Here is a 22,177-nt window from a genome sequence, read left to right on the forward strand (position 1 = left end):
TGAAATCGATGTTAACAGAGCCACTGAGCCTAACTCACTATAACAGGGTGAGTCAACACCACAGATTTAAGGTGACGAAAGGTCGGACAGGTCAGAGAGGTGTCAAGGAAAACTTAAACCCCCAGGCTAAACTTTTAGGAAAGAATGTACAATTTTTTTCCATTAGATTTTGCATCTCTTCTATTATGTCTTGTATATAATATTCATATCATGTTTATTCAAAACACACTTGGCATGTGAAGCCTGTTTCCCATGAAAATATTCAAGTCTCTGAGGTTTTCATTTCACATGCTCGCAAGGATGAATCTTTCTGGTGCACTTTTTGTGCCTAAATAGCTTTTTAAAAGCATCTAGGTGATTTTCAGTCTTTGTGCAAATGCAGGTTCAAAGTGGGGGTGTGTGTGAGTGAGTCTTAGAGGCAGAGGAGTGGGGGAGCAGGTTAAGCCAGTCTTAGGAAGAGGTCAGTGGGTCAGTGGGTTGATGTCTTAAAAAATGTGTGAAAACTGCCTAAGATGCAGTGTCTTTAAAAACAGAAAATGTCTTGTATCCTGAGGTTAAAAGTAATAACAATATCATATTTCAAAACAGTTACAGCTTATCTGCCCATCAAATTAACCTTTACTGTAATCAGCATAGAAAGTTGATGTTTACGCCCAAAGCCCTGGAGGCCAAAAAGCATCAGACTAACACTGAATCTCCCAAATCTCCCACCTATAATTCTCTCGATGCATCGGCACCAAAACAGTTAAATTATCTGAAATTACCAGGAAAAAACAGACCTCACACCTCATATTTACTGATGAGCTTAAAAAAGTACATTTTTCTTTCATCTCAATAAATGAACCTTTTTTTGTTGAAAATTGATCCAAAACACAACAAACGGTTACATTTTCAAAAACAGCAGAGACTCAGGATAAATATTGGGCGCTATAACAGAATCAGGGAGTGTATCTTTAATTTAATCTCTTAATACATTTGCCTTTGACCCAACACAACTGAGCAGATTAGGATTTCAACATCCTGCCATCCATGAGTAAAAGCCAGTGAACCAGACTAACAGGACCTAAGTAATTAGAAACTCCCACCACTAAAACCTTTCCCCTATGAAAATTATATGTCCAGTGAACTGAACACAATCAGTGACAAAAATATATTTCCAGTAACTCTCCTTCCCAAAAGGATCTTTGCAGCTAAGCAATTGCAGCATTGGCTTCATTCATTCTCAGAAGTCAGCCAAAGACAATGTTTCCCATTGAGCGTCTAGAGTCACCTGGTCTGGACTCAGCGTTGCCTGTGACACCAGCAGATGAAAGCTGCACAGAGAAGATGTCTCGGGGGAGAGACGGCACACTGGTCTTGTGGGCTGCTGTGAGATATAGCAGGAGAACAGAGCATTCACATGTACAACAAGGAGAGAGGAGAGTGAGCCAGGGGCTTTGAATGACGTTAACTGTAGTCACTACGGACTGCGTGAGTCCTGGGTGAATGTGTTACTCACTGCTAAATGATATTAATCTCATACATGCGCTAAACTGAGTGTTCATACCAACAAAGAACACAGGAGAAAAATCACCATCATCATGAGGGACATTATGTAATCCTTAGGGAAAAAGTAGTGAACGTGTATGAATCCTGACATAGCTGTAGTTACAGCCACATCTCTGTTATTTTCTGTTTTACTTTACAGTGAGTACGACTGGATTCTTATGAATGTACTAAGGAAGAATCATGCACCTATGTCACTGAGCGTAACATGTCTTTCTGACCCTCACACCCTCCCATTCGTGAATATTTTATTTCTGTAGATGTAGTAGTATACAGTGACATATTTATATTGAATCAAATGAGCAGATGAAGTGGGGGATAACATTCAATTGTTTGAGTGAGAACACATTCAGAGTGAAGTGCCCGAGAATGATCAGATACAGTCCAGACCATTGTTCTCCAGGCTCTGTGCTTCAGCACATTCAATTTAAAATAAAATCACGGACTCTATATTAAAGTGCCAAGTCTCAGTAGGTAGGTTTACATCAATATGGAAAGAACCATGTGGGAGATTTTGTCACATTTTTAACACATGGTGCCAAAAGTCCAGGGGTTCAAAAGTAATTGGAGAAATACACAAGAGATCATGAAAATCGTCATATTTAATATTTTGTGGAAAATTCTTTGCAGTCAGTGACAACCTGAAGTCTTCAACCCACAGACAACAGCACACACTTTCTATCTGCCCTGATCAGCTCAGTCAGGCTGAGATCAGCTGATTATGTCGGCCAGTTGACAGATATTCCACCTCTTCGCTGTGAAAAACTGTTTGGTTGCTTTGGGTGTAAGTTTAGGTTTGTTGTCCTGCTGTGTGATGACATGTTGCGTAATGAGTTTGGATGTGTTTGTGCCGGATCTGATCACACTGAATGCTCCTGTAGACCTCTGCATCCATCCTGTTGTTTCCATAGGCAGTGAAATCATCACTAAATGTCAGTGTGTCAGTTCCACCGGAGCCATACAGCCCAAACCATAACAGAACCACCACCATGTTTGACAGATGAGGTGGTGGCCTTTTGAGCTCTTCAGTTTTTCTCCACAGCTGTGCTCCTTGGTCTTCCAGGTCATTTGCCATTTTTTAGTGTACCTTACTGCTGGTTTTGGGAAAAACTACCAATGATATCTTAGTTTATAGCTTTTTTTTTGAGTCTCATTATTATGTTCTTCATTTGTCTGGTCACTTCCTCACTCCTCCACTTCAATCTAAATGACTACTCTCAATCAACTCTGAGCCACATGTGAGCTCTTTTGTGCATGAATTAATTTCTCAAAACAATGCATGAGAAACATTTAGTAGCCATGTGTCCATTTACCTTTGAACCCTTGTGTCGAAAGGGTTTCATCTCACACAGTTCCTTCAATACTGATTTAAACTCAACTCAAATTAAAGCTGAGTCTTGGCACTTAAATATAATGTAATTTAATTCAGATTGAATGTGCTGATATTTGTGATATAGCCTCCTGGCAGTGATGGGGTCAGGTGCATTTTCTGGTCTTAGGGGGGAAAAAGCACTTCACTGACTGGATCAGACCTTTTCCTGCTCAGAGTGAGTACACTCACAGAGAGCACAGAGGAAAGGGAGAATACATGGTTACCACAATCAGAAGATTGATCCGTTTTTGCCATTTATGTTAGTACAACAGCATTTTGCAAAGTGTAATGTGGAAGTAAAGAACAGGAGGGAATCACATGTAGCCGTACAATTGCTGTACATTATATTTAAGTGCCATGTGCTTCAAAAACAACTGAGCTTCCATGCAGAAACAGAAAATATTAAAAAACAAAGTAAATCAAAGTGATCAGCCACAACATTAAAACCACTTCCAGGTCAACAGCTTGGGCTCTGTGTCGTGTTCCTCGAGACATTTCAGAGCAGTTTTTGTGGTGAGGTGGGAGCATCGTCCTGCAGGAGGAGGCCCCTGAGTAAGACCCAGACGAACATCAGGACCCAAGGTTTCCCAACAACAGGGACAACGAGATGATCAATATTATTCACTTCACCTGTCAGTGGTTTTAATGTTGTGGGTGTTTGGTGTAATACAACTTTTCTAATACATGTGTTGTTTGTTTTAATCCAACAATTGTTCTACAAACATCAAATTTTCACGTTTTTTTTATTCCCACATGGTATATTGACCTTCAAAGGAACAAAAATGTCAGGGCAGGGTAGTTTGAGAGTAGTTTATTTATTTATTTTATTTTTTTAATGACACATTATCATAAGGTCCATTTAGTATCTGTTATGGAGCTAATCATACTGCATGATCTTCATTAGCAGATGGTGTTTGGCCAGTTGTCACAGTGATGCAGATGTTCAAACTTTCAATTTCAATTTAAATTGAAGGTCAGCCATTACTAAACTGACCTTGTGGTGATATATTTTGCTCTTTCCAAAGTCAAATATGAACATTAAGCTTCAGCTATTTCATCACACGCCTCAGATCATCATCAGACTGGTGAGAATCAGATGTTGACCCTTATTACAGAGCTTCAGGGCATGTACTGTATTCACTCTCCTCCCTCTCAGTCTACTGTGAATGAGTGGGATCATGTGCCGCCAACTCAGTGGCCTCTGTGGCTCAGCAGATAGCTAACCAACCATTCTGAGAGCAACAATGGGCGGGGGCCTAAGCCACCACTTACAGTTCATCAGGGCACTGGCACAAATAGCTCACAGCCAAGCTCCATCTACAACATGAGGACAACCATCTTTAACCAAAACAAAACTTCCACGAGGCCTAAAAGGCGTTTTTCAAGTCTAATTAAGGCACTTGCAGAGCAGCTGTGGGCTTATGCTTCTACACTCATTTAAGACTTAAGAGACTTAAGAGGCTGTTCTACTGCTTAGAGGACATGGTGGAATTTTGATGATATTGTCTGATCCCACTAAAAATTTCTGAGCTACCATCAGAACAGCTGAACTGCTTATCCTTTGGACAGTGCAGTGACCGACCGCAGGTCAATAGTTTAAGCTTCCCAGTAGATGTGGTGGTGCTGGCATGTATTTTTCCTGTGCAGCCCTGAGACCTGAGGTCTTGCTCACATGAACTTAGATCCCTTAGGGGTGCAAGGAGCTGCCTGGTTCCTTTGCATGAAAGCAGATCAGTAGAATAAGTCATCACTCAGACTGGAGACAGGACCTGGTATTTAAAACATTTGGGACAAAGAGGGTTAAGGAGAAACTGATGTGATTGTAAACAACAGCATCTTAATTCTTTGAACACAGGTCGTCAGTGATATGACTCATTTACTTAAAGTAAGTGACATAAAATTAACAATAGATAAACCTGTACGTGAAAGGGGCCACTAGTACTGATATGGACCCACAAAGAATCATCATCCACTCTTTCCTTTAGTTCTAATTTAGCTTCTTCCAGCTCATTGTTTTGCTTCTCCAGCACATCATTTTACTGTTTTGGTTCATTTTCATCAGTTTCATCAGCGGGCAGCTGCTGTCAGGGAATAAGCTCTGATAAACTCATCGGCAGCTAGCATGAACCAGAAACAGTAAATGTGCCGGCCATACAACCAAAACAATGAGATGAAAGATGTTGCTGTGTAAAGCTCTGTGGAGCTGAGGGGGACTGAAGAGTCAGGTGATAATTCTCTGTGGACTCATCACTACGAGTGACTGCTTTCATGTATTTTCATGTGATCTGTTGTTCATATAAAAATACTGATTATAGCCACTGAAAAGTATCTTAAAAGGCAGAGAAATGTCCCTTGTGAGTGTGTCACAAATGTTAGATATTAGTGGATTATTACTGCTGACGCATTAAATGCTGAAACTGTATTCTAATGTTGTAGCTGGCTGTGGTGGAGCTGTTTTGAACTTCTTAATATAACACTGTTACAGTTCATTCTACAACAATGTGTCACATTTTGTAAGGCCAGCAGATGTTCAGTGTGCAAAATATTAAACAGCAAATTAACCAGTGATTATAGCTGTCAGATAGATGAAAGGTAGTAAGTAGTACAGTATTTCCCTCTGAGAGCAGAATGAAATGGAAACACTTGCTTCAGAGCTGAACTGTGCTGTACTGGTTGGCTCGTTCATCTGATATTAATAAGCTGAAATTTACTGTAAACCAAAGGAAAGGAAAATCTGGATGGTGTGGCTAGCATAGCAAATAACATGGAGAGAACTGTCATAATAATGCATAATACTGTATAGATAGATCCAGATACAGGTTGTACCAGTTTAATTAATCACTGCATATATAGAGGATCACATATGCATAAAATGTGTGCCCTCCTGTTTTTGCTCTCTGATTCCATGATTAAAAATAACTGGATAAAGTTCTAATGTAAGTAATTAAGAAACAGTCCATAATATTGACAGTATTAATCTGAGGATGTACGAGCAGCATTAAACAAAAGGTCATGTTAAACTGTGAAACATGTAGCAGAGGAGTCAGGCCACTGCACTCAGATCACAAGGGTCCAACAGATGCTGCCCGACTCGGGACGGTTTAGCTGAGTAGACAGACAGACAGCCCAGACAGACAGATAGAGAGACAGAGAGGGAAGCTGTGTGGGTCTGCAGCAGCATGTGACTGCATGCGGGAGGTAGACAAAAGCATGACGGCCCCTCTGCAACTTTCAAAATGCCTTGCCTTGTCTTTACTTTTGGCCGTGGCTGAGAGGACCATCTCTGTTTTTAAAGAGATAAGGGATGAAATGGTTTAAATATCCTTTACTGTATTTATGACCACTGATACTGACAAATATCTTTCTTATTCATGAAGCTCAGTTTTAGATGTTAGGCACCAGTAGGTTACTATAGCTGCTGGTTTGGGACTGAGTGTATCAGTCATGTGCAGTATACTGTGCATAGTTGTGTCCAGACTTAGGAAGATCAGTGAACCACAAATAACCAGTATTAATTCCTGGAAAGGCTGAGTATGAGAGTGACTGAGTGGTGGGGTGGGGAATGAGACTGAGTATGTTTAAAGTGTATTAGAGACAAGTTTACACTAAAAAACAGTGTTAAAATCTCCTGAAAACTTGGTTTCAGAGTATTTCCCTGTAACATTTACGATGACTAAATAAGCAACAATCAGAGTTGGTACATTAAATTTAAACAATGATTTAAAACTTAACAAAACTAAAAATCTACAACCGTGCTAACAGCTCTACAATGGTTTTGCATTGAGTGCCAACATCAGCATGCTAACTCACAATTACACTGCCACTTACTGATGTTTAGTACCAATTAGGTTACTATGTTCAACGTTGGCACAAGTACAGCTCAGGCTGACAGTTTTCAGGTATTTGGTCATATAAACAACATAACGGACAAATAGAACTGAATGAGAGGATGAATGAATGTCTGTTCCAAATTTTGTGCCAATCCGTCATGTAGATGTTGAGCTATTTCACTGGATAAGTGAAGACTTTAACCTGTCGGTGGCACTAGATGAACAGTCAGGCAGTCACCAAATTCATTAGAATGAATCCATCCAATACCTATTGAGATCTTAGACTGGACCAAATTTCAACTGAACTTTCATCATCAATTACATTTTGCAAGAATGAAATCACTGGCTGGAATTTGTTCAGATGGTTTTTTGAATGAAATGATGATCAAGAATCTGATAATCCTTATCATTCTTGGATAACCTTGACCAGGAGGACTGAGACTCTCCACAGACATAAAGGCTTATTAATGGTGGTGTCCTGGAATCCCCAGGAGGTGGTTATGGTGAATGGTGGGAGTACAAAGCACATGACTGTCACACCAGAGACCAGGGTTTGTATCCACAGTCCTGTCTGTGGTTAGGTTTAGGTTAGGGAAAACCATGTGGTGTCTAAAATCACTGTGGGCTTTTACCACAATAAACCAGACTATGATCTTCCCTTAACTTGAACTGAGTGCTGTGAGTGCCCAGACATAACCATAGAAAGTTTGCTAATTAGTGCATAACCCTTTTTTGCTAATAAAAAAAAAAACGTACTCAAGTCCCAATTACCTTTCCCATAAAAATGTAGCTAAAACTCAGCCAATCTTCTTCATCAGGACTGAATGAGTTGATCAGATGTGGTTGACAGTGTTGTGACAACTTGAGCAAAAGCTCCATAACTCTTGTGTGTGCATGATGCCACATTTTTCTAACTGAGGCCTGCCCACTGCAAACCAGTGATATGACCTCAGTCAGAATCACTTGTATCAAACAACTGTTGTAACCTTAGCAGAAAATGTTTTCATGCAGAGCCCCATCACTACTAGTAAAAATTGATTGAGAAAATAGGCTTTCAGGCTTTTAAAGGAGGAGAGTGCTGCATTACTGTGAGTCATAGGTACTAGACAGAGATGGGTAAAAATAATTGAGATTGACTGAGAGCTACTAAAATATATGTATTTTTTGTTCATTTAGGAGGCAGCAGTCACAGCAGTCACACTCACATTTTTCTTGTGTAGTTGCTGACTGGTTTATGTAACAGACTATATAACATAATCACACTTGCGCAGATGAAGGAGACTGTTCATTCCTCGTCTCCACCCTCCTCCTTCTCTGCCTCTGGTCTGAACTGTATTGAAAAGCACCTGACTCTCACCAGCATAATGTACTTTGTGATAATTACAGAAAAAAGCACTAAGTCTACAAAGAATGCTCATGATTTTTAAGCCAAATCAAGCCTTCATAAAACAGTTTTTTTTTTTCCTTTTCAGCCTTTGAACTGCACATGAATTTATAAGGTAGAGCAGACGTAGGCAAGACACACACACACAACACACATACTCACACTGGAGGGAGTTTACTACAGCCAGGGACACTATGAGGAATGTGCAGTAAGAGAGTGCTTGAGTGGGGGTCTTAAGATCCCCTACATCACATCACCTTTTTTCTCAGCACGTGAGGGAGGTGCGGCACCTCATGACAGTCAAGCACTGCTGCGCGCCACAGAGGTAATTATGGGAGATTTTCTTTAATTCCACAGAGCTACAGGGTTAACAGTCATGTCCAGCATCAAGGTAACACCCCACCATCGTCCTGCTGCAACCTTTGTGCCATATATTAAAGGGGATTCTTCAAGAAATCAAAAAGAAAATCTGATTTAATTTTGACTGAAGCACCGCCTGGTGAGAACAGGGAAGAAAACCCAAATGAACCTCTGACCTAGTTTGGAAAAATTAAATCCAGTGGTTTCATGGGGAGATCAGCCTTTTAACCCTTTCCAAGTGCATTACATTTCCACAATAACCTTAATCCAGACTACAATGACTGATAAAGATTTATGGAGCAAACAAAAAATAAATAAATAAATAGGAAAAAAATCCAGGAAATGGATGTCATTTTGAAATTATTACTATTGCTCCTTGTATCAATTTGCTTTGCATTTGTTTTTCTAAAACCCTTTCAGATCCTGTTCAAAATATCAGCAGGATAATAAGAAAAAAAGAGAAAATATTAAATCAAAAAACACAACACGCATACAATCATTCTAGCGAAACACGTCATGTTCCATCATTTTTACAAAACCATCACAAAGGTTTCAGTTGTTTTTCCATTGTATTTATTAACAGAAATTTATTAACATTTAATATGCAGGAATGAGACCTTCTGTGAATACATGGCACAATCATATTATATACATTCTTTAAGGAGACAGTGCACAAACATGGTGGAGGGAGGGGTAAATACAGGAATCTTAAAATGACCCTTCAGTGGGCTCTGACTCATGAGCCGAGTGAGAAACACTGACTTTTTCAAGTTAAAAATGTTGTTTGTTTTTGTTTTTTTATAAAGAAACATGGCTATTACCAAGAAACAAAAAGTAATACTACTGTTTTGTCGCACATCAATTTCTATATACAAACTAGGGACAGGTAATTCACACAAACCAGAGGGAGAAATCTACCACAGTGCTAGGCTGGAGCCTTTTTTTTTTAAACTCTGTAACTGTAATAATATACATAATTCCCATGTAACACAACAATCACATGTGCAGCTGATCACCTCACTTATTTTAAAGAAACTAAATCAGAGCAAACCTGTGTTTGTTCCTCTCTTTAGCTTATAATTGCTTTTAAAGCTCATTGCACATTTTTCCCCCACAGACGTTTGTGTCTTAGTAGAATGCCTGTATCGACGTGTATTAATAACTGAGATTAACGCAGTCTCTCTGTGGTAGCTCTTCTTCCACTCGTCCTTCAGTAAAGGTCAGAGTTCAGTGTCCTGTTAGGTAGTCCTGGGTAGAGTCAGAGGCAAAGGAGTCGGCATCCTCGTTGTCGGAGTCTTCGCTGCTGTCGTCAGCGGCAGGCTCCCCGGACAGGGCGATGCGGGCGTAGTCGTCGGTGTCGATGGACTTGCAGAAGTGGATGGCGTATTTCAGTTTCTCCTCCAGCACCTGTTTACACGAGTACCTGGGCAGCTTGAGCAGGAAGAAACACGTGTAGGACTCTGGCAGGAAGTGGTCAGGAGGGTTGTACTTATCCAGAACCTGAGGGAGGTAAAGATAAAATTAGATTCAGAGATTCAGTCTAATATCATCTACATTAAATCCAAATTAGACATTTTAAGCTCATTCTCTCCCTTGGCAAGAATAAGTCATAAAGACTGATACTGCTCTCTTGTCTGTCTCATGTCTGCACAGTAAATATGAAGCTACAACCAGCAGTGGGTTAGCTTAGCTTAGCATAAAGGCTGGAAAGAGAGGGAAATGGGTAGCCTGGCTCCATCTAAAGAGGGAACCTTGATTATCATGTTTTTTATATACTCGGTTCCAGAGAAGAAATCTACTGTTTTGGCCCAAATTTTACACAACCTTGATTATAACACATACAAGTAAAACAATGCCATTAAAGCAGAACATTAATCCCACATCTGTGTAGCTGTTCTATCAGTCACAAACTTACACACTCTCCTGTCAGGCTCTTGGGAGAGGTGAAAAGTATTTTCTCCTTTGTCTTTTTGAGACTATTCTCGACTGACAGATGATGACATGATTCCCTGGTGGCAGTAACTTAAAACCACCAGAAGACTCATTTTCACTCATCAGGAATTTATTTCTTCTGTAGCAGTGAAACACGTTATATGAGCTGTCAGAAACTCCGGCAGGTTAAACTGGGGTTAATGAAACATTTTTCAGGCTCACTAACTCTAACAGACATAAAGACACTATAAATGGACCCGAAGACATTCACCAGCCAAGCAAGAAAAAGCTACAAACAACCCATATGTCTTTCAATTCAAATATCTGTTGTGAACTGTATAGTACTCAAATATAAGACAACCCCAACTTTTTCAAATGTGTCTTCCCAATCAGCAAATTCATAATATATAATAGAAAAGATCAAATAGGGCAAAGAAAGGTACATGTCTCATTAGTGTCTGAGTAACTGATCTCATACCCACCCTAATCAAAGGCACAATCAATGTAAATATGTAAATAGCGAGCTCTAGAGGTGTTGGTAGGTGACAGAGCTAGGCTAGATGTTTGCCCGTTTCCAATCTTTATGCTAAGCTACGCTAACTGGCTGTTGGCTCCAGTTTCATATTTAGCATACAGACATGAGTGAGGCATCAATCTATATTTCCACATTTCCCAAAACGTCAAATGAATCCTCTAAATTGTCTGTTTTCTGCTTCTCACCTGCACAACAAAGTCCCGCCCACGGAAGTCAGCAATGGTCCGAGGCAGACGTGTGCGACCCCAGACAAACCTCAGGAAGAGAGATCTCTCTGTGTTGGAGAAGGACTCCATCACTTCCCAGAACCACTGGATAAGCGGCGCTGTTGGCTCCACCCCCTTATAAGTGGCCACTGACTTCAGCAGGTGGAGAGGGATGTCTGGGCTTCCGCACACCTGAGAGAAAGGAAATACTTACTGTAAAAAAAAAAAATTCAGCCCATGGAGCAAAGACGGAGGCAATGTCACAAACTAAACCTGCTCTCACTCACCATAGTTTCTAGCTCATAACCAGTGAAAAGGGACAGCAAGGGAACCGGAACCACTCGAGCCATGCCCTCGCGCACTGCAGATACCTGCTCGTCAAACTCATGGAGCCTGCAGGGTGGGAAGAAAAAAAAAGAATCGAGACAGAAGGGTAAAATCACACGTGTGCACACATTAGAGAATTACATTTTATTCATTCAGCAGATTTTTCACCTGTAGTTAATTGCCAGGCGAACATATTCAGCTCGGTTCTCCAGGGTGATGTGAGAGTACTTGGAGCTGAGCTGGATGTCCTGGCCGCTGGCGTTGGGCACTGTGAAGGGGAGGGTCATGGCCTCAAACTCCTCAGCTGTGGCCTCGTTGTCGCGGATGTACATCAAGCCAGGAATAAAATCCTTATCAACCTGGGAGGAAGAGATCAAATCACCGCTACGAATTATAACAAATCTATTACAAATGTGTCTAATTTAGCTGGTATATACAGTACAGTCATCTGTTTGAGTGTGTATATGAGGGTGTGTACGTGTGCATACTCATACCCTCGTGCCCACAACACAGTTCCCGTGAGCTCCAAAGCAATCCACTCTTTCTTATGCTGGATTCATTTCCCATCTAACCTTTGTAATATCTCAAGGGCAAAATCACGAAACAAGGGAAGCTTTGTGAGGGGAAAAGGGCTTTTTTTTCCATCCCCGTATTCTCCCAAAGACGGTTCAGGAGCTCATGATCACAGCGTGAGGGCAGGAGAGAACTCGCGCTATCTCTTACACAAAAGCCCAGATTGCAGGTCATGATTTCTTTTACTAAAGTTAATGAAGATGATATTGGCATTTAAACAACAGGCACGGTATGGATTTACAGGATTGTTTCTCACTGGAGTATTCTGTACCATTTACAGAGCAGGGAGACTATGGGCTTACAGTTTAATCTGTGGAGGAATGTGTAGGAAAGTGCTCATTTTGCAGCTCATAATGCCAATCATGAGGGCTTGAAAAGTTATATAATATCTGACATAAAGAGAGGCATTCCTCTTCGTTGCTGGAGGGCAGAGCGTGGAGTTGCACAGGTTGCAAGAATACAGTACGTTAAAATAATGTATGACACTGAGCCACTCTTTGTTTTCTCATCCAAAAACATTTTTCTGTCAGGTTTGTTCATGTGAGATTTCAGTTAGATTAAGCAAACTCTTTTAACTTCTCACATGTACATTTCTGATAAATGCCACTTGTGCAAGAGAAGGTGCACATTCAAGATTTATACACAAGTGTAATCGACATCCTGCTCCGTTTATGGGATAGTTTGATTCACAAAAATGTCACTGAAGAATAAAAAGAATTTCAGGCCCCACAGTCAGGAATCAGCAAACAAAAGCATAACGGGTTTTCTTACACTGGGACAAACATGCTCTAAGTTTTAATAAAGTTACCATGAGGCTTTGGGGAATGTAAACAGGATAACGTTGCCGTGGACACAGAGTTTGCTGTGGGCTACTAGCCTGTGTTTGTTTACTTTGTGGAAAATTGGCAACATTAAAAGTCATGCTGAATTAGCTATTAGCAATTCCGGTTTGATATGTACCCACAGACACAGACAACTATCACTGGATTACTCTGGTACTGAAGAGAAGGCAGGTGAGAAGTAATTATAATGATCTTTGATTTGGAGTTTTTTTTTTTTTTTAACATCTACTTCTTAATTTGAGCAAGACATCACAGAATACAGGACACATCGGTCGTTCCCAAATGTCTTGGGTCATATAGTTGAGAATCAGCTGCATAACAATATAAGTCAATATTATCTGACAGAATAAAAACCCTGAGGCAGCTGTTGGAGTGAGAAGTTTTCTAGTAACTGCCGAGCTGCTGTCATGGCAAAATATACCAATAAACTCCAAAATGACTACATTTAAAATATTGCTGTTCACCGTCATCATCAGAGCATACCGCACACACACAAGCCCCGTGTGTTAAGTGAGGAGCATGGCTGCATACATACCTCACTGAGGTCAGCAATGGTCAGGTTCATGCCTGCCAGCTGTTTCCACACGGGCTCTGCCAGATTCAGACTAAGAGGGCTTCCAGTCCGGATTGCAATACCCAGGAGCACTCCTGCAGACACAGCAAGGCAGAGCGTATTACCCACAGATCAAACCTCAACAATCATGTGTCACTGTGCTGAAGAAAAAAAAATTGCAGCAAAAAAACAGAAATAACTATATTAAATGAAGCATGCTCAACAGTTCAGGCCAGGTGTTTTATCAGTGAAAATGCACATGAAGCATTTGTGTATTTCAAAATAAACATCCATATTTTACAGTTTTTGTTTATCTAGGATTAACACCCTGGAAGACCTGACTGGGAGATTAACTGGATTATACCTAGGAAGCGGAACATGCTCATGTGAAGAGGGGACTTGGCTGCGGGGTTGAGCAGGAAACAGTCCCTGTTGGCGCCTGACTCGTCGCGGCCGTTGGGGGTGACAATGAGCAGCGGAGTCAGGGCGTTCTGCAGCTCCTCACACATTTCTGCGATGGACTCGCTGTAGCCTCCGCCGCAGTCGTCCACAGACTCCCCTGAGAAAAAGAAAAAGCACAGACATACTTAAAATGGATGAGGAAAGGCACTCAGGCCTTGTTTTGTAGATAATTTCACATTAATTTCAAAGAAAATGTCACATCAGAGACATTTAGCAGACGTCACAATGTGACACAGACATGGACACCTACCCACAAATTTGACCTTCCAGACACGATGAGGAAGCAGCAGGCTGTCTGGGCTGAAGGAACTCATTTTGGCACACATCTGACCAAACACAGACTTGGTTCCATCAGGACCTGCCAGACCCCCTTTGCTACGGGAACGCTTCACCTGCAGGGTGAAGGAAAAAAAGAGAGAGAGAGAGATTATGGTTTGATTTGTTTCTGTTCTGTGCTTAATAACTTCCTGCTAGATAGAGAGGAAGAACTGATGGGCATGAACTCCTGGATATGACAGCTCTTTGCACCACAGCTATAACCAGAGCTACATGGGTGTGGGGGTGTAGGGAGAGGCACTGGCCCGTATCAAGACTGTGTGTGAAGTTAAGTCCAAAGCTCAGTCCAGGAACCCCCACAGACCAGCTGGAGCACAGATCTCTCTCACTCACACACACACACACACACACACACACACACACACACACACCACAGAAAAATCCCGTTATGAAAGACATCACATGTAATGCTCAGGAGCCTGTCTGGAACATAGCGTCACAGTGAGAGTGAGGGGAGGAGGAAGGAGGGAAGTACAGTAAGAGGGAGGAGACTTGAAGAAAGATAAAAATCACTGTGGGACAGATTATGAGTGAGTAGATGTTTGTAATGCGTGTTGTTTGCACATGTTCCTACTGTACCTGTATCCTGTTGAGCTCCACCACAGGTCCATGCTGTCTGTCCCTCACCATTGTGGCCTGAACCACCTTCCTGAAAGCTGCTTCCTGTTTATAGTCGAGATAAGTAAAGATGATCAAACATTATTTCATTTGGGCTATATATACTACAGGTTTCTCGGTCTGAATTCCATGCCTCCCACCTTGCCCTGGGAGATGAGGATGCCTCTGAGCGTGTCAAAGCCCACCGATGGTCCGTGGCCTGTCTGCCCCAGCCGACCCTCCAGGTCAAACATGGGTATACACGGACAGAAGAGCTCCGAGATGTGATGCAGGAGTAGCAGCCTGTTCCTCAGGGCCATGATGGGGATCTCTTGCAGGTGGTTGTACTCCATGGGCACCTTAAACAAACCACAGGGACAGTCAGAGACTGACAGAATGATAGACATTTGAAGCTCTGCAAGTGGCTTGTTTTAATGATGTTTGTGTCTGTGAAGCTTTACTGCCATCTGCTGGAAGCTGTAATTTATGTCCACTGATAAAAAAAATTAAAAAATAATAATGTTCAAAGTGTGGGTAGATGTAAGTCAGTGTGGTACCTGTGCCGGCAGTTTCCCAGCATTGGTGGGCTTGCTTGTGGACCAGGCAAGGGTGTGAGCAGAACCACAGGCCACCCTGTTGATTTTCTTGCCCTGCAGCGCAGCCACCAGCCGTGGCCTCTGGATGGCGTTAGTGGTCCCATCTCCAAGTTGCCCCTCATCGTTGTCGCCCCATGTGTACACTTCTCCTGTGACAAAGACAACAGCAAAGCTTCCTGTGAAGCTGCAATCCAGCTCGACTAAACTAAACTGGTGGGACTCACTGATAACACATGGCAAGACAGCAGAGAGAACTAAACAACAAAAAGTACAAAAAGAGGTGATTAACAGCAAAAATCAGCAGTGGTCCTTCCTACCATCCTCTGTGCAGCACACACAGTGCAGTGACCCTGTGGCAATGGCGATGACTTTCTTCCCTTGTAGCCCCTGCACCTGTCTGGGCCGTCGAACGTGGTCGTCAGAGCCGTGACCTAGCCGATGATAGTCGCCTTTTCCCCTATGAATTACAAAATATATACACAAATTGCCTTCTCAATTGAAAGATGGCAGATCTGTAACTCAGTATCACACTGTACATACCATGTGTAAACTGCCCCAGACTTGGTGAGAGCCACAGAAAACTGAGATCCACACTCCACTTTGACCACGCCAAGGCCGGTGAGAGAGTCAATCTGAGGACAAAAATCTCAATCATTTGAAGCATCATTATTATAAAAATACATCTGATCTCGTGGATCATTTACTATGTATACACAGTTTATTGTGCTTAAAAGGTATATTGTTGTTCAGTGAGGTTACTGTATGTGTCTGTGAGTGCAATCTGACCATCCATTTAAAAATCAAACTCTTTCTCTGAAACAGAATGGGACAAATCTGAAAATTGAAATGTGAGAATTTAACACCTTTACAGTGTGAGGGACTTGTTTTATAATTTTAGCTTTAGAGGTGCAGGGGTCAGTGTAGCTTGATGCTCTTCTGCTTGGCTTGTAGTTTTTAATACTCCATTTCACAATTTCCATATAAAATACCAAGAGAAAAAAGACACAAGTATAAAGTGATGCCTTTGCTGACCTCCAGTACACACTGCTGTGTAATTTCCTTTACCTTCATGGGGATTTTGCAGCCATCACTGCCTCCCCGGCCCAATTTGCCGTAGTCCCCGTCTCCCCAGGACCAGACCATGTCATCATCTGTTAGACACAGTGTCTGGGCGTCCCCGCTGCCGCAGGCTACATCAATGACCCTGTGACCCTGTAGTGCGTCCACCTGGATAAACCACACAGACACAAATGTCAGCTCTACCTCATCGTGATTGCATGGGAAACCATGTCTGAGTGAGACAGAGTGAACAGTTTGATTCCTGTCCAAACACTGACACATGCACATGTCACTGAAACACTTCAGGTTGACAGCAGTTTTTTTTCCATGTTAAGTGCACAATATTTTGAGTTGTGTGAGAAGGTGGCCCAGGGGTTGACTGACCAGCTTTGGTTTAAGCTGGTCCTCGCTGTCTCCGTGGCCCAGTCGTCCGTAGCGACCCTTGCCCCAGGTGAAGAGCTCTCCACTGGCAGTGATGCAGGCGCTGTGAGCTCCTCCAGCTGCAATATCCACCACTTCAACTCCCCTCAGGGACTCAATTACACGAGGACGGTCACAGGGGCTAAAGCCAAAAGGACTCACAGTTACTATAAAAACAACTCTTCACGCTGTCCTAATCCTTACAGTGACACGGATTTGTATTGACATTGTGTGTGTTACAAGCTCAAAATTGACGGTGTAAAGTGATTGAAGTGATTCAGTCTCAACCTTCTGTTCCCGTGGCCAAGTTTTCCATCCTCAGCCTCTCCCCATGAGTAGACTTCTCCCTCAGAGGACAGTGCCAAACAGTGCTTCCCTCCAGAGTTCACAGCCACCTTCCTGATGAAGACGTGTTGGATGGACTCCAGTAAAGTCGGGGTGGACACAGACTCTGTGCCTCCAATACCTAATCTGCCTCCTGCTCCATATCCTGTTGCATACAACTGAGAATCAAGGAGAGGTATATTAATATGACATTAAATATACGTTTGCACACAATAAGGTGCAAACATAACACTGGTTATGATGCTCATAAAAGGAAATAGTAGAGAATCAGGGCAGACCTTTCCATCAGCAGTGACAGCAAACAGAGTCTGTTCCCCTCCAATAAGCTGCACTGGCCGCAGTGTGGCGAGGGCTTCAGTGGGAGTGGGCACTTTGACCTTCGCCCCCTCGATGCCCCCCAGCTGCCCTCTGTGGTTATGGCCCCAGCCGTAGATGGTGCCGCTACCCCCGGCGGAGAGGGTCCAGTCGTCCGGTCGCCGGTTCATCCACTGTACGAGCTGCTCGTCATGCTCGCGCTTGAACAAGTCGTGACTCTCATGGAGGCCGTTCATGCTCTCGTGATCAGCCATGAGTTCACGAATTTTCTTTGTGACCTTCAAAAGGAGATGAATGATGGAGGGAAATAGATTAAAAACATTGTCAATTTAAAGTACGATGAAAAAAAGGAGGCACAGACAGGGCAGCCTGGCACACCCACCTCATCCAGGAAGGGTCTTGGTAATGAGGTTCTCTTGTCTAGAGCCACAGCCACTCTAGAGGCAGTGCAGTATCTGCGGAACCAGGCCCACTTATGGGTCTCAGCGCAGCAGGGTAAGGTGTCGAGCTCAAGATCACAGGCAAGAGCAACCAAGACCTGGACAAAATGTTAACATTAGCCTCAGAGAGAAAACAGCATTTAATAATCTGACAATTCACTACAATCTCAGCATGTGGGGTCTCAGTGTGTGAATGAGGACAGAGCCTTTATCATACCTTGAAAAATGGACTATGAAGCAGCTGCTTCCCTCCCCTGACAATGGGGTCCTCGTACTCATACTGCCTCTGCAGAGCCTCTGGTAGACCCTTTACTAGAGCAGCCAGTGCACTGCCAGTGAAAGTCTGAAAGAAAATAGGTTATTCATAAATGAATTATTCTTTAAATTACTGGCTTAAAAGGGACCTGGCTCTCTGTTACATATAACAGTTTCTATTCATTTCATTTGAGCAACATCATTGCTCAAAGAATTACACAAAGTATAATAGATCAGCTACTTTTCAGAAGTACTTCCCAAATAACTGAAACAAATGAGTATCGTGTTAGAAGACACGATGTTCAACTAAGACTGAAATCATCAAACACAAGGATGCATCAAATTTGTTTTGGGTCAGATATTCATCATGAAAAATTAAATAATAGTCTAATAGTAACCCTAACACAAATGTATTACTGCAACAGTTATCACATGTAGAATGGTAATAATACAATAAATTGTAATATATACACAGTAAATAAATCATTTGATCAGTTAGTGAGTATCTACTGTGTACCCATCTGTGCAGTCAGACTGCACTTACCATAGAGCGAGCTTCGCCTTCACTGTCTCCCAGCAGCCTGTTTATGTTGATTGACTGACCGTACTCAGTGGTCAGGAGCTTTCGTAGTCTCTGCAGAGCCCACATTCTGTGTCCAGCAGCTGAATAATTAAAATGATATCAAATACAAAATGATTGTATATTTCATTTCTAACAGAAATTATAGTAAATTCTGCTTTTATTTGGACTATTAAAATCAGGATAATCATACTGTACCTAGTGCACTAAGCTGGGCACAAGCAGCTAGGGAAGCAGCTAGACGAGGTACGATGCTCCTATTGGAGGCAAAGTTGAGCCTGAAGTCCAGGAGACATGTGACCAAGTCCATGGAGGGGCAGGACAAGATACAGCGATCAGACAGCAAGTCTTTGGGACCTGAGAAAAGACATTAAAGAAGGTTCAGCATCATAAGCCTAGACAGTGTGTGTATGTGTCACTTTTGTTGTATATGTTTGGTGCTGCTCACCAGCAGCAGGCATGATGGGGTAGACAGTGAAGCGCCAGCCCCAGCCATTGACTGAGCCATCGCTGGTGAATTTCCATTTGAGTTCATCTCCTGGGATCCTTAACTCACTGGACCAGTCAGACCACTCCCGACCTGAAACATACAAACAGAATGTCAGTACATTTATTTTTGCTCTCTCTGCTTCACATGCATTTGATGAGAATGAAGTATTACAATCTTCCTCTCATCACCTGATCTGACGGAGACGATCCTATTGGCTCCGTCCATGATTGTTAGAGGGTCATGGCGTCTCTCAGTTGAACACTGTCGGTCAAATTCTATCCTTAGACCCTCAGCACCTAAGAAAAGGAGAAAGAGATGTGTATGTTCAAAAGGCCAGTCATGGTGATCTCCTGTAAATTGTCTTACTCATTCAAGACGCTCTAGATAAAACATTTACTTAATAGCGAACTATGTGTAAAACAACGAATCCCTCCAGGCTTGTCCAACGATTTTCTTTTTACCTGGGATCTTGACAGTGCCACTTGTAGAGGTGTCATCTGTGTACGGATGGCTGCTCTCTACAACAACTGGCTGGGAGGACAGACGGCCACTCTGTGAGTCAGTGGCAACGTCCTCCAACTCTGTGACACACAACTCCAGCAACATGTCAGCGACCTACACACAATGGAGAGCCAAGCATATCCAGCATTAATAGCTGACTTCCCAATTATCACAGGCATAAAACACACTCATGAAGTCTGAAACAGAATGTACAACATTACCTGTGGATACGCTGTGCCCATGCCAGACAGAACAGCAGACAACACCTCTTTGCCCTTCTCCCCAGAGCGACAAGACACTGCCAGTTTGAGCAGATCCACCATCACTCGTGTGTCATCAGGCACAAGAAGGCTTGTAAACTCATCCAGGTACTGAGGCTCTGGCCCAACCACTTTGCTCTGACTCTCTGAGTCCTGAAGATTAACATTGATGAGAAAATGGCTTAGTTACTGTAGTTACATACAACACACATACCAGCTTGTCATCAGACTGACTAACCTCTTTAGTCTTTGTCATGGTCTCGGCTATGATGCTAGCTGCTCCTGGATCGTCAGTGACGGGGATAAAAGGACGCGAGGAGGCACCAGAAGCAGATGGAGTCACGGCTGATGATGGGGTGACGGCATCTTCTGATGAAGGAACCTGTTCGCAAACAAAAACACACACATTCACACTATTCATTTTTTGTAAATTGCTTTGGACTTTTTACAATAACACAATACATTGCATTAAGAAACTTACAGCCTATATAATGGTGTTAAATATTTATACTTTATTCAAACTATAATCATTTGAATATTGAGTGCTGTATTGAATGAATTATAGCTAGTAGTCATTCTTAATCAATGGGATATTACTACTGCTAATTTAATTGAAACATCCTTCACAAGAAATGCTACATTTTCAGTTATTGACTGATATATTTATTAAAAGTTGCACTGTAAACAGAAACACCAGCTGGTCTTCTGCTGTATTTTCAAAGTGTTCTCCGTAGTATGAAATTACATTTGCGGTTACTACTAGTAACCACAGGAGTCTCCTAATTAAGTCCTAAGGATTACAACTTTAACACCAAGAATGAAAATGGAGAAAGTTGTGGTAGAAAACTTAGAGTCGTAATTATGATCAAAGCCCTGTGAGGGTTTCTGGTGTTTCCAAGTTGGACCCAAATATAGATTGCTGATGGTTGCATTTACACACCTGGTCATTATGGATAAAAATGCACATTGCATGGTGCCCTGCTTTACAGGAGTTCAGCACAAAATAAAGTTGAGGCAGCACTTTAATGACACATACACAAAAAAAAGAAAAGAAAAACAAACAAATAGCATGGGAACACCCTGACTGACTTATCAAATTATGTCTTTCAGAGACAAGGTTTGGTGTTCCAAAAAAAAAAATAAATAAATAAATAAATAGTAGCAGTGTATGCCAAGTTGATTACTACCTCGCCCTTCTTGTCTTGCCAGGGATTAGGGCTGACCCGTTCCTCAGTTTCAGGCGGGACAGGAGGACCTTCTTCATCACTCACGCTGGATGAGGACGAGGAGTCTGACGGGGGAACAGGTGAGCTAGAAGGACACTCTGCTGGCAGAATCATGCTGGCTGGCATCAGAGCTCCAACCACTGCATCCCTGGGGAAACACACAACACGTTCTGTCAACAGTAATACCAACTAATGACAATTAATGATACCAGTCAGCAGATTAATTCATTTAGAGGTCATACACACTTTTATCTCATCCTGTTTAGAATTCCAGCTTCAGCAGGACATCATTTATTTCTAGTTTGTTGACGCAGCAATTAGGATTTTAACTGTCACTAAATCAACAAGACAGTAATCCTCTGCTGAATTTATGCACATCTGTCCTGGTTACAGCGTAGATATAGAGATTATTTTATAACTGTACTGATTATAAAACAAAGCTCACACCTATGTAAGATACATTGCAGACGTTTCCTCTGACTGTCCCCACGCTAAAAATTTAAAGGAGCTCCATTTTTGGCATGTTAGTCTTCTGGGCCTTAAAGAGAGGATATCTAAAACCCTGTGGATACATACCTTGCATACATGATTTGGAGGGCTGACAGCACATGAGACAGAGCCTGTTGTTTAGCCAAGTTGCCATCCAGACTGAGGAGAATCTTGGCCAGCGAGGGTCGATTGGGCTTCACGCTGCTCTGCCCGCTCATCTTGTTGCTAACTGCTGATGAGTCACTGTCTGACTGGACACCTGTGGTGTACAACACCAAAACAATGAAATACACTGTCACTGATGTGAAGCACCCATATCCAGCTCTAGCAATTATCAGCCAGTTGCA

General features: G+C 42.2%; 1 protein-coding gene across 3 annotated transcripts in view; it reads right to left on the reverse strand.

The window, feature by feature from the left end:
* Positions 1–9,047: 9,047 nt before the first annotated feature.
* Positions 9,048–22,177, reverse strand: part of herc2 (HECT and RLD domain containing E3 ubiquitin protein ligase 2) — a 39,911-nt gene continuing 26,781 nt past the window's right edge. For all 3 annotated transcript variants that reach the window (XM_018669934.2, XM_018669935.2, XM_018669933.2), the window contains exons 65-91: positions 21,918–22,089; positions 21,303–21,489; positions 20,354–20,497; positions 20,077–20,268; positions 19,816–19,969; positions 19,543–19,650; positions 19,313–19,444; positions 19,063–19,221; positions 18,829–18,947; positions 18,247–18,372; positions 17,972–18,127; positions 17,553–17,867; positions 17,218–17,432; positions 16,894–17,071; positions 16,516–16,677; positions 15,991–16,082; positions 15,768–15,907; positions 15,412–15,599; positions 15,016–15,213; positions 14,837–14,920; positions 14,172–14,313; positions 13,824–14,018; positions 13,442–13,554; positions 11,660–11,850; positions 11,452–11,557; positions 11,144–11,356; positions 9,048–9,991 (exon numbers count right to left, since the gene is read on the reverse strand). In XM_018669934.2, the coding sequence (XP_018525450.1) occupies positions 9,719–9,991; positions 11,144–11,356; positions 11,452–11,557; positions 11,660–11,850; positions 13,442–13,554; positions 13,824–14,018; positions 14,172–14,313; positions 14,837–14,920; positions 15,016–15,213; positions 15,412–15,599; positions 15,768–15,907; positions 15,991–16,082; positions 16,516–16,677; positions 16,894–17,071; positions 17,218–17,432; positions 17,553–17,867; positions 17,972–18,127; positions 18,247–18,372; positions 18,829–18,947; positions 19,063–19,221; positions 19,313–19,444; positions 19,543–19,650; positions 19,816–19,969; positions 20,077–20,268; positions 20,354–20,497; positions 21,303–21,489; positions 21,918–22,089 (4,454 nt within the window). In that variant the 3' untranslated portion in view covers positions 9,048–9,718. The remainder of the gene's footprint in view (positions 9,992–11,143; positions 11,357–11,451; positions 11,558–11,659; positions 11,851–13,441; positions 13,555–13,823; positions 14,019–14,171; positions 14,314–14,836; positions 14,921–15,015; positions 15,214–15,411; positions 15,600–15,767; positions 15,908–15,990; positions 16,083–16,515; positions 16,678–16,893; positions 17,072–17,217; positions 17,433–17,552; positions 17,868–17,971; positions 18,128–18,246; positions 18,373–18,828; positions 18,948–19,062; positions 19,222–19,312; positions 19,445–19,542; positions 19,651–19,815; positions 19,970–20,076; positions 20,269–20,353; positions 20,498–21,302; positions 21,490–21,917; positions 22,090–22,177) is intronic.

The sequence above is a fragment of the Lates calcarifer genome, linkage group LG17, assembly GCF_001640805.2.
Source record: "Lates calcarifer isolate ASB-BC8 linkage group LG17, TLL_Latcal_v3, whole genome shotgun sequence".
NCBI classification, from domain to species: Eukaryota; Metazoa; Chordata; class Actinopteri; family Centropomidae; genus Lates; species Lates calcarifer.